At 41.8% G+C, this 16,414-nt stretch overlaps 1 protein-coding gene across 1 annotated transcript; it reads left to right on the forward strand.

Moving 5' to 3' along the window:
- The first annotated feature begins 236 nt into the window (after positions 1-236).
- On the forward strand, positions 237-6,654 carry LOC712802 (spermatogenesis-associated protein 31D1). The gene is given in 5 exon segments (XM_077966580.1): positions 237-422; positions 1,174-1,218; positions 1,831-1,901; positions 2,189-6,482; positions 6,484-6,654. Coding segments are annotated over 5 exon segments (4,767 nt in total).
- The last annotated feature ends 9,760 nt before the right edge of the window (positions 6,655-16,414 follow it).

Genomic DNA, 16,414 nt, shown 5'->3' on the forward strand with positions numbered 1-16,414 from the left:
AAAAGGATGGACTTGGGAAATGGAGTGGCAGGATAGGGCAAAGGGACCCAGAGAGCCCAGGAGAGTCGGCTGTGCTGGTGGGGTTGGGGCTGTGGACACACCCTCCTTTTGTTGCTCCCTCCACCCTCAGAAACCCTCTGTGACTCTTCCATGCTCTGTGATGCAGGCCTGGGTTTATAGTTAAGTCTGGGCACCCTCAGTGCTCAGTTGCTTCAGGCAGCCGAGCTATTCAGACCATGGAGAATATCCTCTGTTTTCTCAGAAGCTATACTGAGACAGGGCTGAGCCCTGACTCACATTACTTGGATATTGACCCCAACTTCATCTGCTTGAGTGGGTTGGGATTGTTTATACTGTACTTGTTCTACGTGGTATTGACCCTGTATTCGTCAGCCACCGAAAAAAATAATGACATCCAAAAGGTAAGGGACTGTGGGTGAACACCCAAGAGAGATGCCCTGTTGTTGTTTCCCAATCCTATTCCCACACTTCTAAATAAGTCTGGTTGGTTCAGGGACATGTCTTACATGGGAAGTCTGAAGAGAGGATAGAGCTTCACTCTTCTGTGGAAGAGATTGGGCAGACTTATTGGTTCAGGTGGACTAAGGTTTCCATCTGTAGCTCATAGATTACCTATCTGGCTGTGGTGGAGAGTTCTGGGATAAAATCCTAAACACAGTAATTCTGTGGTCCCAGATGGGATTATTTAGAGAGTATGGGTTCTCTGAAGGAGAATAGTCTCTGCTGAAATTTGATCATGAGTCACATTCCCATGTCACCTGTCATTCAACAAAGCCTTCCTTCATGTTGGGCTGACCAGGGGAGTAATGCTGAGAGTCTCTGAGCAGAGGCTGGGGTCAGAGCTCTGTCTCTGGGACACTTGTCCTGTGAGGGAGCACAGATGTGACTGTTGGACTCTGAGTCTGTGCCCTGGATGAGGACTTCTAACTCAGCACATCTAGTGTGGCTCTCACAGAAGAAATCCTCTTTGAGGATTTTTTGGAGAAGGGAAAATGGGAAATATTTTATCTCCGTTAAAAATTGACAACAGGAACGTATTTCTGTAATTAAAGAGTCATATGATTCTTGTATAATGAATGAATGAATGAATGAACTTCATAGAGTGTGAGAGAAGTGAGTCCCAGTCTGTCATTATCTTTCTTTTGTCCTCAGCATCAGGGCAGAGCCAGGAGGAGAAGGAAAGGTGGGACATTTAAAGGTAATGTCAGCCTGCTCTATCTGAGCTTCAAGGGTGACCCTTTCTGTGTCTTTCATGAGGACTCAGTCCAATGAATTCCTAGAATGTCAAGTTACTAGATACAGTCTTAGAAAACAGAGCCCTCAGAAGACAGGCTGATGGGAAAGCAATCAGACCTGAGACACTGCTTATAGGCCCTGCTCTGCCCATTCATGGGCATGATGGAGTGATGGACCTGAGTAATGGGTGTTGCCCAATTTGTGGCCAACTGAGATACCGAGGAAGGACTACTGGTTGACTTGGAGTCAGAGCTTCTGTCTCACAAGTTTGCATAAGTATGTTGACTTCCTCGATGCTCAGATTCCTCTTGGAGGTAACCACTGATGTCTGTGTTTCACATGGTTGTTTTGAGTATCATATGGGGTAATGTATGTGAAAGAAGTTTACTGATTCCACATACACATGTGAACTTGTGAATATTATCAATGACTATTATCAATGACTATATTATCAGGGACTATTTTCTACTGATTCTTGGGGCTATCAGAGTTTAATATCCCAAGGGTCTTCCACAGAGTGACTTCTGTATGATCCCTGTGCCACTACGTTCATTGCATATAACATACTCTTCTGGTTTCCCAGACCGGAAATGTTTCCAGAGAGAAGTGGAAGAGGAAAGGAAGCTGCTTTCTATTCTGAAAAGGTGATTAATCGTACCCCTTGTGTCCTGTTCCCACCCCCTCCTTTTTCTTTAGTATGTTCTGTTCATTTCAGGGATTCCTTGTAGCCTGCTGTAGTTTTGGGAGTGGGTAGCCATAGGAACGGGTATGTGAATATATGCTTTGGGGAGAGGCTATAGTGAGGTCATATGACCTCATATATGGTGAGTTCATGGGTGGGGGGCAATGTGATGTGGGCAGCAGGCTTCAGGGGGCCCCACCCCTGCCAGGCTAACAGACCCTCCTTTCCTTGTTCTGGTCCTGGCTGCAGCTTTGGACCTCCTGTTTCCTGCAGTCCCCTGGGCCAGCGTCATGATACCACCCGCTTTCGTCGACTGTTATGCCCAGACCCTGTCTGTCAGGTGTGTAACAGAGCAACTGCTGATATCCAGCGACTGCTGTCTCGGGAGTCCCTGAAAGATGCCGCTCCCTCTGTGTCCTCTTTGGATTCTGCAGGTTCTGCGACTGAGTCATCGTTCACTTTGTCGTCTGCCCCCTCAGCAACCCCTACAGAAGACCTAATATTGTCCCCTCGGCCCAAGCTCTCTCCACCCCAGTTAATTCTCTCACCTGACTTGATCACCTCCTTAGCTGACTTGTTTTCACCCTCATCACTGAGGGACCATCTGCCACCACAGCCTGTTTCTCCCCTGGATTCCAAGTTCCCCGTAGACCATTCCTCACCCCTACAGCTTCCCTTTCCCCTTCTCCCACCACGTCACATTCAGAGAGTGGAGCCCAGTCTCCAACCTGAGGCCAGTTTCTGTCTGAACACCATCTTTTCACTTGACTCCACCCAATGCCAAGATATTTCCCAGGCCACGAATCCCACTGATTCATGTGCTCATCATAACAAACCACCAATCTCAGCTGCTTTACCACTGGAAGACTGCTCTGTGACTCAGTCGAAATCAAGACTCACCATTTTGAAGCCTTTTGCAGAGATGTTATCTCTAGGTGGCTCTGGTGGGACATCCACCTATGCCCCAACAATCAAAGGCATTGACCATTCATGCCCTGCATCTTCAGAATTCTCCTGGTGGCAGCCTCATGCCAAGGACTCTTTTTCCTCCAATTTTGTGCCATCTGATTTCATGGAGGAGCTTCTTACCCTTCATTCTTCTGAGGCCTCTTTAGGGTGGCACTCTGTGGCCAACGTCATACAGCCTGTTAACATCTCTTTTGTCAGCCATGACATTCTGGCACTCCTGGAGAGACAAGTCAAAAAAAGGTGTGATCTCCTGATGTGGAAAGAAAATGGAAAGAAATCAGGATCTTTCCCAACACAACTTAGGCCAAACTACCAACTAAATTCTTCACAGAAAATGTTATCCTCAATGGCTGATAAGCATGACTTGGCAGAATCCTTTCCTTTTAGGGCCAGTAAACGCAAACTAGAGGGGCAGCACATCCATCAGCAGCCCCCATACTCTAAGTGCTTTGAGAACCATCTAGAGCAAAAATATGTGCAGCTCTTCTGGGGTCTCCCATCTCTGCACAGCGAGTCTCTTCACCCTACTGTTCTTGTCCAACGTGGCCGTTCCTCCATGTTTGTATTCTTCAATGGCATTACAAATACATCTATATCCCAGGAATCCCAAGTATTTCCCCCTCCCCAACCTCTGTCCTTGCCTAGTACCCAAGCTCTACCCTTGCCTCAAACCCTGCCCCAAGGTCAGTCCCCACATCTCACTCAGGTCCAGTCCCAGGCTCAACATCAATCTCCACTCCCAGCCCTACTCCCTAGTCCTCTATTCCAGATTAGGATCTGTGGAGTGTGTTTTCATAGACCCCAGAACGAGGCACAGTTTCTTACGCCATCTGAAATTAATCTTCTGGAGTGTAACGTGTTGCAGAAAGTGCAGGAAAGTGTGTGGGGTTTACCCTCTGTGGTTAAAAAATCCCAGGAAGACTTTTGTCCTCCAGCTCCCAATCTTGCATTGGCCAGAAAGTCCTTCAAGGTCCATGTTCCCATCTCCATCATTCCTGGAGATTTTCCACTGAGCTCTGAGGTAAGGAAGAAACTAGAGCAACACATTCGAAAGAGGCTTATCCAGCGCAGATGGGGCCTGCCCCGTAGAATCCATGAGTCTCTGTCATTACTACGTTCTCAGAGCAAAATTTCAGAGCTATCTGTGTCAGAGAGCATTCATGGACCCTTACATCATTCTTCAGTTGAGGGTCAGAGCCTCAATGTTCTAAAGAAATTTGGATCAAGCACCCCTAGAACCTTCCATGAGAGAAGCTCAAATATGCTTTCCCTGGAGAATGTGGGGAATTATCAGGGATGCAGCCAGGAGACTGGTCCAAAAAATCATCTGTTGCAAGATCCAGAGACATCTTCAGATGAGGATCTGAGGTCTAACTCTGAGAGAGACCTGGACACTCATATGATGCATCTGTCAGGGAATCATTCAGGGGAGAGCCTAGGTCAGAAACAACTTGAAAATGCCCTGACAGCACATTTGAGCAAGAAATTTGAGGAAATCAATGAGGGTCGAATGCCTGGGACTGTGCATAGTTCATGGCATTCAGTCAAGCAGACGATGTCTCTTCCTGAGGAATCCCACAGCCAAATAAAACATCAAAATTTGGCAGCATTGGTGAGTGAGGACCACGGCGTTGATACTTCCCAGGAGATTTCCTTCCTTAGTCCCAACAAACAAAAGATGTTTGAAGCCCATATTAAATCTTTCCATATGAGGATGCTGTGGGGCCTTCCCCGCAAGATCCTTGAATCCATAGAAATCTTCAAATCGAAAGAGGATCTTTCCACTTCCTTTTCCCATTTCGACATTCCATCCTCAGCCAGCTTTATTTCTTGGGGAGATTCCAAAGTTGGCGTCTCTAAGTTTCATATACGAAGCTCTTTTCAAGGGGAAAAGTTGGGAACAACAAGCTCAGTCCCTGTCCTCGATGGTCCTCATCCTGTCACCTCACCTGTCGCCAAAGAAGGGCAGGACACCCTGAGAAGACAATATTCTGATACTGACCATGACTTTATAGAGTCAGATTCCAAAGATGGGGCCTCCACGCTGCTTAGAAGAGGCACTGCAGATTTTCAAGGAGAAATATTAGAATCAACAAACTCATTACCCATCCTTGGTCATTCTCCCCTCGTCACCTCACCTGTCGACCAAGAAAAGCAGGGGACCCTGGGAAGAGAATTCGCTGATACTGACAATGATCTTACAGAAAGTGTCCCAACAACTGAGGATGGCGGACAGACTTTTCTGCCTCCCGCACACAGCATCATAGATGAGGTCAGTCAGAAACAGACTGTACCGGCCAGTAGATCCAGCACAGAGCTGCCCATAATGCAAGCTGGAGTTGGCCGTGAGTCAAGGGATAAGAGAGAGAGTGCCAGTAATAATGTTAACAGGCTTCAGGGCAGTAGAAAGACCTTTCCTGTCACCAATGGGTCGAAGGAGATGTTCAAGGAAGAGGAGAGCTGTGCTCTTCAATCACAAACTAGGAACAACTTGACATCCAGCAAGTCAGGAAGCTGCTCAGTGACAAATGTGAAAACAAGCACATCTCATGAAACTGAAATTTTCCCACCAAGAGTATCAGTTCCCCAAGATCCTAAATCATCATATCTTAAAAATCAGATGCTGAGTCAGTTAAAGTTGGTCCAGAGGAAGGATAGCCAACCTCAGAGCCATTTCACTGACATGTCTCTTGCCTTAGAGAACTTGAGTTCCAAGGACTTACTGACTCATCCCCAGGGCATCTCGAGTGGGGATATGGGAACTTCCCAGGTGTTGCATGTCCACTTGGAAGACAGAGGGATCCGTGTGGCACAGCAGCAGGAGCCCAGGGTCCCTACCCATGTCTTACAGAAGTGTCAAGTTAAGAATTTCCCACCAGCTATAAAGAGAGTGAGCCCTATGAGACCCAAAGGAGGAGAGCTTGGTGGGGGGGATGCAGGGTTGGAGACATCACAACTCAGGAGAAAGAGCCACGCTATTCATAACAAGACATCAGGGGAGGTGCTTGGGAGCAAATCTTCCCCAACCTTGAAAACACAGCCTCCTCCTGAAAACCTTTTCAGAAAGTGGATGAAGACCTTTTTGCAGCGGTTTAATAAACCCAGCATAACATATGAAGATCAAGAAATTTCTCAGGCAAAGGGTAGCTCCCTGTCATCATCTGTGCAGAATAGAGGTCGAGTTACAAGTAGAGCTGCTTTTACTGGGACTACTGAAGCTCAGAAAATTAGGAAAGACACTAGGGATTCCCTAGGGGAGAAGCTGGGGCATAAGCGTGGGATAGATGTCACCTGTCCCCAGGAGCCCGTTTCCTTCCCAGTGGAGCTTGGGAAAGCTCAGCACTACCCAGAAGTGCAGGTCAGAGCAGAGCTTATCCAGGGCTATCCCCACAACTACATGGCTCCCTCCTGCAAACTGACATGTACCAAATCTTGCAGCCAACAAGCTGTCTTTGTTGGCCAGAATTGTGCTACAAGGATTAGACAGAACACAGACAAGGACAGACAGCCCGAGAAAGTTGAGGCATTTAAGGGGAAGATATTGTGTCAAAGGCATCCCCAATCCGTGCCCCACAAGGAAGCGTATGCCACATTCAAACCCCACTTGCCGGCATCAGGTCAGCCTGGTGTGTCCAGCCGTCCTGATCAGTGCTAAAAGCACTGTGTTCAGTGATGTGCCTTTACTAACTAGACAGAAAATGCTTCCGAAGCATTTCCAGGGAGGAAAATTTCCCCCCACAAAATAATTCATTCCTTGTTGGGAATCTTGATTCTCCCCAATAAAGGTACTAATAAGAAGAATGTCTGTTCTGTGTACTGTGTTGCAGGGTATAGGTTTTGGGTAACCGAAGCTTGTGGTTAGGGAAACGTAGTAGTTATCTCAGCTCTTACTGACTCCCTAGTGTGAGTTTTAAAATCTGCCCAATCCCCTGGAGCTCTTGTGGAGGAATGAGTATCATGTGCCTCCAAAAGCCCCTTCTCTCCCTGGTGAAGTCTTGAGGAGATGAGCTCTTTTCTACCTCTTTGCTTGAGACTTACTGATACTGTATGGCAGCCTGCACCTTCCTCCCCATTCACTGCTTCATATCCTTTAGAGCAGTAAGCAAGGTAGGCCTTCTGTATCTGAAGAGAGGGTGAAATACATGTACATTTTTCAGAAATAGTGGTTTAATCTCTATTTTAAAAAAGTTATCACTGACCACAGGATCGTATAAGTTGTTGGGAGTGTTTGGGGTATTGCTGGTTGCGGTAGGGTGTCAGGAACACTGTGGATGCTGCTTAAGAATTTGAAAAGCAGGGCATCCTCATGATTTAGGGAAGCATATTTTGACCTCAACGTTGAGGTCTTTCTACTAATAAGTCACTTGGGGAAGTAGTTCCCCTCCCTGTGTATTTCTCCATGCTGCCTGGATTGATGGCATTTTTATGGAGCAAAAAGATCACCTAGCTGTCTGTGGCAGGAATGTTGACCAGGCAACCACCTACCTCCTAGGGTAAAATAAAGCTAAGGGTAAGGCAAAGATGCCTTAGAATGAATGAGAAAGTAAGAAAAAAGTGAAGCTAGGAAAGGATGACCAAGCTGGCGGAAAAAGGTTTATGCCCTTCATGCTCATATCAGGACCCTTTCTCAATCTAGATCTAGGCACCACCCCCTTGATTTTTGCCAGGGTGCTGCAGTGCTGACAGATGCCATTTTGGCAGAAGTGTACATGGGGCTGTTCTTGAAGTACTTAAACAGTATCTGCAGGGCTGTTGTTAACATGGCATCCCTCTCTTCAGGGAAGGTGATCTTTGTGCCTTCCTTCTAGCCATGTTGATGGCAGCATGCAAGATCTTCCCTTAGTGTATATAGTGCACCTGTCAAGGTGGAGGTGTCACCTATGATCTTCATGGGCTTTGTGGAATATAATATTGTCTAAAACACCTGCAGCTCATGGTCCAGAGGTTAGTCCTGGACTACGCATGAGGTTTACAGATATTTGGGGGCTTAGTATGAATCTTTACAGAATGCTCCATATTTCTAAGAGCATGCACATATGCACTCTTAAAATATTAGGGGTCTGAAGAGAAGGCAACTCCACATACACAAACTGGGACTAGTAAATGAGGTGAGTTTTCTAGAGGTCACTTGAGGTACGTTTTCCAAAAAAATTGTGAATGCTTAACGTCAAAACAAAAACACAAGAAAACAAAAGAGAGCAAAACAAAACAGATATCCGCTATAGCTCCCTCACCATCCTTCTCTTTTCCTATCCATGCTTATGCCACTGACCCTGCAGTGTCTGAAGCTTAGGATTGCAGAAATAATTCAGATTCTGTGAAGGCCTTAAGAAGCACAAAATTGAGATAAAGCCCAGAGCAAAGAACTTGTGGATGTAGAGAATCCATGGAGGACCCAAACATCCATGTGGATAGACTTGCCAATAACCTGGCCTTATTGCTCTGTCATTCCATCTTAGGGTCCTTTACCTCCATTCCAGTTCAGTTACTGCCATACCCAGAAGCTATCATCAGAAACATCTAAAAGTTATCATCAGAAACACCTCTTTTTTTCGAGGCAGAGTCTTGCTCAGTTGCCCGGGCTGGTGTGCAGTGGCATGTATTTGGCTCACTGCAACCTCTGCCTACCAGGTTCAAGTGATTCTCCTCTGCCTTAGCCTCTTGAATAGCTGGGATTAAAGGCACATGCCACGACGCCTGGCTGTTTTTTTTTTTTTTTTTTTTTGTAGACAAAAGATTTCACCATGTTGGCCAGGCTGATCTTGAACTCCTGACCTCAAGTGACCTGCCTGCCATGGCTTCTCAAAATGCTGGGATTATAGGCATGAGCCACCATTTCTGACCTCATTAAAACCACCTCTACATCTGTAATAATACAGTCTAACATTCTACTCTTTGACCTCATCCTACTATCCTTCCAGTCTAGGCCCTCAATTTGTCAAATTTTCACACTGGGTTATTTTTCTACTTATCTATCTACCAAGTTCTTGTCTTAATTTCCTTCTTCTTCAATGCAGATTTTATGGTCTATCCTATAACCAATATTTAAAAAGCCCTATTTGAAATATGCCTTATCCAATTCCCTTTAATCCTTCCTGTCTGACAAAATCCCATCTCTCTGCCTTTTCCATAAATGTCTTCCCTTAAATGACCAATCACTATTGGATTAAATCTCACAATTCTACTGACACCGTGATAAATGCTGCATGGTCAGCCTTAGCACTACCTGGAAATAATTCACTCATTTATCCAAAAATACTTATCCTGTGCTTACTAACAGAGAACAATACTAATGAAGCTTTGGTCATTTTTCGTTAGTCCACTTTGTCATCCATGCTACTCAAATGTATTTCAAACCTTCTGCACTTTTCTCAAGTTTAGGCCATCTCCACTTACTCAGCAGATGTGCTGGCCTCACCACTCAGAGAAACTAGAATCCACTGGATGTAAACGTTTCATAAAAAATTCTTCAAAAACGATATCCATCGCTCCTTTGTTTCCTTCCAAGGTTTCTTCATTTTTTTTTGAGATGGAGTCTCGCTCTGGTGCCCAGGCTGGAGTGCAGTGGCGTGATCTCGGCTCACTGAGACCTCTGCCTCCTGGGTTCAAGTGATTCTCCCAACTCAGGCTCCTGAGTAGCTGAGATTACAGTTGTGCGCCACCACACCTGGCTAAATTTTGTATTTTTAGTGTAGATGAGATTTCTCCTTGTTAGCCAGGCTGCTTTTGAACTCCTGACCTCAGGTGATACGCCTGCCTTGGCCTCTCAAAGTGCCAGGATTACAGGTGTGAACCATCATGCTCGACCACCTTGCAAGGTTTCTATCTTCAGAGGAATTATACTTCCTGAAATGTCTCTACTGAGTGATAGCTAAACTCTAGTCTTTTTACTGATCCATTCTTGCCTTGTAATAGGTACACGGTATATGCTTTAAATGGGTGAATTTTGTGATATGTGTACTATATTGCAATAAAACTTAAAGGATTTAAAAAGAATAAGTTCTTGAGGATAACAAGAATGCAAGAGGGTACACCAAAAGGAGTTAACACATTTTTGGAAGGTGAAAACCTGGTGGAGGAGCGAGAACTTATTTATCAAAGTAGACAAAGCACCAGCTATCCTTATTGCTGCTTCCTTCATGAGGCACTGAACATGTTTTATTTCTTAAATCCTTTCATTGAAGGGATGGTTAAACATACACAAGAGCAGGTAGAACAATATAACTCCTCATGTACCCACCACTTAACTTTCACAATTATCATTTGGTATGGATGGTACATACCATCTTTTACACTATGATTAAAGTGTAAAAGTCCATTTAAACATCTTGCCATCCATCTCTTAGAAGATATGCCATGTGCCATCTGCCAATGCTGTCACATTCCTTTGATACTTATCACATGAGGAAGACATTTATGTACAACAGATGTACACAGCATTGGTGACAAACACATTGAGCTTTAGCGGCCTTGGCAATCAGTTCTCCTTTGACTTTAAGTCAACTCCGAGGAGTCATTTGAATTCCTACCCACAGTCCACACAAGAAGCAATCTTACGGAGCAAATTCAGTGCACAATATTGCAGTCCTTTAATCACATAGTAACTATAGCTGGAAAAAAATATAAGTAGAAAACTACATGTTGCTAAAACTTTGAGATTGTCATATAAATGTTTTCTAATATGTAAAAGAAGTTTTTTCTATCACACATTTAAAATGAGTTTTCATGTTTCCACTTAAATAAAGTAGATCAAATATACATGTTTATCTACCCTCCTTCCCAAAATGCCATTAAGAGTAAAGGATTATACGAAAAGATGCTCGACATCGTTAGTCTGATCAGAGAAATACAAATAAAAATGACTATGAGATAACCACTTCACATCTACTAGGATGGCTGGAATAAAAAAGATAAGTGTTTCAGATAATCTGGAGAAATTGGAAGCCTCATACACTGAGAGTAGGAATGTGAAATGGGGCAGTTGCTTTGGAAAACAGGCAGTTCCTCAAAATGTTGGCATATAACCCAGCAAATCCACTCCTAAGTATATACCAAGAGAAATGAAAACATGTGCGTGCAAAGAAACTTGTACACAAAGTGTTTGGTGTGTCTGTTGTTTTCCCCAATGGTTAATCTTTGGCCCTTTGGCAGTGGCTTGTTCATTTGCTTTTTTTGTGTTTTTGAGGAAAGTCCTTTGTGTAGCTACTTCTCTGCCCTGAGAAAGTTCTGAGTTAGGTGAAACAAAGGCATGCCCCTTGGATCAGTTCTTCAGGGACTTCCCAGACAGATCAAAACAGACAAACTGAACTAGTTAGAACAAGGTTTGCTCTGCTTTTTCCTCTGGAACCAGGTGCCCACACTCTGTACAGGGTCTGATATCTTCAAGGCTGCCAGTGGGCTGGGAGTGAGATGGAGCAATGGTAAGTTAAAAATGCTACAATGCTTTGTACAGTGTTTTAGTGGTTTTTCTCCTTGTTAGCCTTTGCTTGGCTGCAGTAAACCGTTGGCCATCTTCCAGAGTTTTGACAAGGTTGATTCTGACTGTTTTTGCCAGGTTTCTTTGTGTATCTGAAGAGGGTCAGCTTCTCAGAATTCTCTAGTCTGCCATTTTGCTGATATCACTCCCCTATGTCCAGCTTTCTTTTGATCAAGATAGTTTATCTTTTCCTGTTTTTTTTTTTTTTATGGCATACAGTTCATTTCTTTATATTTAAAGTGGTTTTCTTTTAGGTATCACATAGTTAGGTCTTACTTTTTAATCCAGTCTGACAATTTCTGTCTTTTAATGAGTGATTAGATCATGATAGGCACATTTCTTGTCCCCTAAAGATGTCCATGTCCCAATTTCTGGAATCTAAGGATATGTTACTTTACATGGCATAAGGGAATTAAGTTTTCAGATGGAATTAAGGTTGCTTATCAGTAGACATTAAAATAGAGAAGATTCTGAATTATCCATATGGGCCTTATCTAATGATATGAGCCCTAAAATCCAAAACTTTAGAGAGATTTAAAGACAGAAGAGGCAGGAGCAGTTCAAACTGTGAGAGAGTCTCTGAACTTCTCTTGCTCGTCTTGAAGATGGAGGTAGGGGACCATGACCTAAGGCAGAAGGCAGTCTTTAGAAGCTCAAAGAGCCTGACAGATAGCAGGTAAATGGAAACATCGGGCAATGAATTCTGCGAACAACCTGAATGAGCAAGGAAACAGATTCTCTTATAGAGTCTTCAAAAAAGAATTGTGTTCTCATCTTGCTTTTAGCCTAGTAAGACCAGTACCAGACTTCTGACATACAGAACTGTAATACAATAAATTTGTGTTGCTTTAAGCCACTGTTTATGGTAATTTATTATGGCAGCAGTAGAAAACTAATGCAGACCATTTATATATAGTGTGATTATTGATATAGTTGGGTTTCAATCTACTTTATAGGTTCACAGCAAAATTGTATGGAAGGTACAGAGATTTTCCATACATCCTCTGCCCTCACACATGCACAGCCTCTCCCGTTATCAACATCCTCCACCAGAATGGTACATTTGATGAACCTACATTGGCACATTATTATCCAGAGTGTGTAATCTACATTAGGGTTCATTTTTGGTGTTGTGCATTCTGAATCTTCTATGATATCTTTTTTCTCCTTTTGGAAGGCTTATTAGCAATAACTTTCTTCAGTGGTTGTAGTGGTTGTTTTAGAGTTTACACATCTTTAATTTATAACAGTTTTTTTTGTTGTTGTTGTTTTTTGTTTCTTTGAGACCGAGTCTAGCTCCGTTGCTAGGCTGGAGTGCAGTGGCGCTATCTTGGCCCACTGCAACCTCTGCCTTCTGGGTTCAAGCAATGCTCCTGCCTCAGCCTTCCAACTGGCTGGGATTACAGGCACAGTCTGCCATGCCCAGCTAATTTTTGTATTTTTAGTAGAGATGGGGTTTCACCATGTTGGCCAGGATAGTTTCGATCTCCTGACCTTGTGATCCACCCACCTTGGCCTCCCAAAGTGCCAGGATTACAGGCGTGAGCCACCGCGCCTGGCCAACAGTCTGTGTTTGATATATCACTTCCCATAGTGTTTCTCTTACATTCGCTTGGCTTATTCTATTGAAAATACCTGTTTAAGTGTATGTCTCCCTGGATTTGTTAGAACTCTTTTGAATGCAGGTTGATAGAATTCCAACCCAATGTAGCTTAAATAGAAAACAATGATGTGATGGCCTTGTATTGAGTATTTGCTAATCCCTGAAACAAAAAATGTAGCCATATGGCTAGAAATGTTGATGGGCCAGATTGGGTTGTGGACTTATCTCTAGGATAAGAAGGGCACTGGGTTGAATGCCCCCAAAACAACATGACGTAGGGGTATAACTCCTGGAAGATCAGGGTGGTTGGATGGAAAAGCATGCCTGAGAAATACTAGAGTTCTCATTGTCCATATATTCCTGAAATCAGTTTCTTTAGGACAGGTAATATTTTAATTATATTTTCTCATGTAAGTAATGCATCATTATATTATCTGAGTTTAAAAAGATAAAACAGTCTCCATAAGTCTAAATACCTCCCCGATCATTCCTTTCTAGGAGGTAAACTGTTCATGATCATGATTTTCAGTGTGGTATGCATTGCATTCTGTGCTGTGCATTGACCTAGAATATTTATAGTTTATTTATTCATTTTACATAAAAAGAGATCACATTATGCATATTACTCTGCAGCATGGTTCTTTTATTCAGCAAATATCTTGTCATTCTATGTATAATAATGCATATAGATGTACTTCATGCTTTGTACCTGCTGTGTAGTATTTCTTTAAATGAATAGTTCATATTTTTTCTATTGTTGAATATTTCCTATTTTTTATTATTGACAATACTGCCATGAACATCCTTCTATATGCTTTATTGTGCACATTTTCAAGTACTTCTCTCGTGTATATGCCTAGAAGTGAAATTTCTGTGTCAGACTGTTCACATTTATAAAACATGTATTATTATTTATTTAAAAAAATATATAGTTTGAATAGGAAATAAATGCACACGGTAAAAAAAAAACAGCAACAACTGAAAAGTTATGTAATGAAAAGTAGTCTCCCTCAATATTGAACAGACTCGGTTGGTGCTTTACTTTCATTGCATGTTAAATATTATAAGCCAGCTATTAATATTTTAAATATATCTTTCAATTTCTGTTTGTCTAATATTTCTTCATGTTTAGTTTCAGGATATACGCCTTTGGTATAAATAGCATACCAGTTAGTCTGACTTCTTCTTATTTTATACTGTCAGGTGATACATGGTTTATAATCCTATTTCTGATGTTTTTCAGTTTAATTGCTTGTTCAGTGTTGTCTGCCAGACTTTAACATTGTAAAGTTCTCTCTTCTTTTTTGTAATTACTGTTTTGTACACTTTGAGACTGTATAAATATTTTGTTATTTGTCAAACTTTTCATTTATATTCATATGAACTCATGGTTTTCAATTTTATTTAGTTAATTAAAATCTGTTACTATCATTATTTATTTTGATGTTCATATTGTCATAGGTTTGAATAGTGGGAGCCCCTTCAAACTGACGTCTGGGTCCTTTTGACATATCTCCATCATTGTTTGAACATTTTGTTACTTTGCTATCCAGCAATATGTGTTCGGGCCATCTTGTATTTTTCCTGCACAAATCCTAGAATTAGCCATTTCTCCAAGATACCCTAGTTCTATTTGCTGGAGAATGATATTTAGAAGCCAGTATATGGATACTAAGTGTGTTCATTGCTATTGGGGTATCAGTGCTCCCATGCTTTCTCAGTGTACAGATTTATCTATCTATCTGTATATAATATGTGTTTATATTATATTTATTTCTATACCTATCTATATACATTGAAAACTATGAGTTCATACCCATACCTTAAGTTCTTACCAAATATCCAACACCACAGTGTTCATTTTAGTTTTCTTTCTCTCCCTCTCTTCTCTCTTTATCCAGCAGTAAGAAATATAGCTCTTATTCTTCTTAAAACAGGGGACACTTGTGGTATTTGATAGACTGATATTAATTCTTTTGCTCACTTGGGGTATACTAGTGGCAGTAATCATGCAACATGAACGCATGGATGATAGAGCTTTATTTGACAGTTGAATCTGAATGTATCCTCTCAGAACATAACAAAAGGACTAAAATCTCTAATTTCACATTTGTAGATATTTATACTGTGTTATCACTACCAAGAGAAGCAAAATCTTAATTTGATATCTCAGGAGATAATTATATTATTATGCTTTTTAAAGCGTAATGATGAAAATGAATTATGTGATATGAAACTGTCTATAAAATATCTTAGTGACTTTACATATTTAATGACAAGAATAGCAACTGATTTCAAGGTTTAACTATGAGCAACTCTGAGGGTGTATTTTAAGCATTTATTTAAAACATTTTCCCTTTAGTTGGAAAGTGTTTTTGATAATTGTTTAAGTGACCGCCTACCATTTTACTTTCCAAGATTTATGGTTAACATTAGAATCAGATCTAAAACGTTATATACTTTTCACATTTATGTTTTTAAGTAATCTTTAATTAAAGGTGATATTTGATTCATTGATTATCTTATATTTCTTCCTAATACCTGCAGATATTTTAAATGCGGTATCAACTCTTCTTTTTCAGGTTTTTGGCCTGACATTTCTCCATTCACACACTTGCCTTTTCATATTTTTAAATACTATATATTAATATATGCTGATGAGGCTGGATGTCTCTGAACTGAACTCCAACTTTGTATATCACACAGTCTACTTCTATATTCATTTTAGATGTCAAATAGGAAGCTAAACTTAATATGCACAAAACCAAAACCTTGTGTTTGTTTCTTTTTAAGATCAGACCTTATCCTCTCACATTTTCCCCTATCTCAGTAAATGGCAACATCCTTCTTTGAGTTTCTCAGGCCAGAAACTCTGGAGTCAGCTTTGACTTCTTTCTCATTCTTATACTCTGTAATTGGTCCATCATAAAATTCTTCACAGTATATCCAGGATCTGTCCAGTTCTATTTCCTTCTCATCTGTTGTAGTGGATCAAGCCACCATCATCTTTTGCCTGAATTCTTGTAGTAGCATCTTAATTGTCCTCCTGGTTCCATGCTTACCTTTGGGTCTGTTCTCCACCTTGAAGCCAGAGTGATCTTCTTCAGATATATGTTGTATTATGCCACTTCTCTGCTCAAAACTTTCAGAAGCTTCTTTTTCAACTCAGAAAAAAGTCCAATAGCCTTTGAGTACCTTCTGTATGATCTAACATCTCTCTATTTCTGTAGACCCATTTCCAGAATCTTTCCTTTACTTATTCTACTGTAGTCTCACTACTGGCCTTCTTGCTATTCTTTTAAAGTACCAAGCATTTGCTTACCTCAGGGCCTTTGCAGTTGTTATTCCCTGAGGCTAGCATGCTCTTTACCATGATATCTGCCTGGCTAGATCCTTCCATTTTGTTCAGATTTCTATGCAAGCATCA

The sequence above is a fragment of the Macaca mulatta genome, chromosome 15, assembly GCF_049350105.2.
Source record: "Macaca mulatta isolate MMU2019108-1 chromosome 15, T2T-MMU8v2.0, whole genome shotgun sequence".
Taxonomy (NCBI): domain Eukaryota; kingdom Metazoa; phylum Chordata; class Mammalia; order Primates; family Cercopithecidae; genus Macaca; species Macaca mulatta.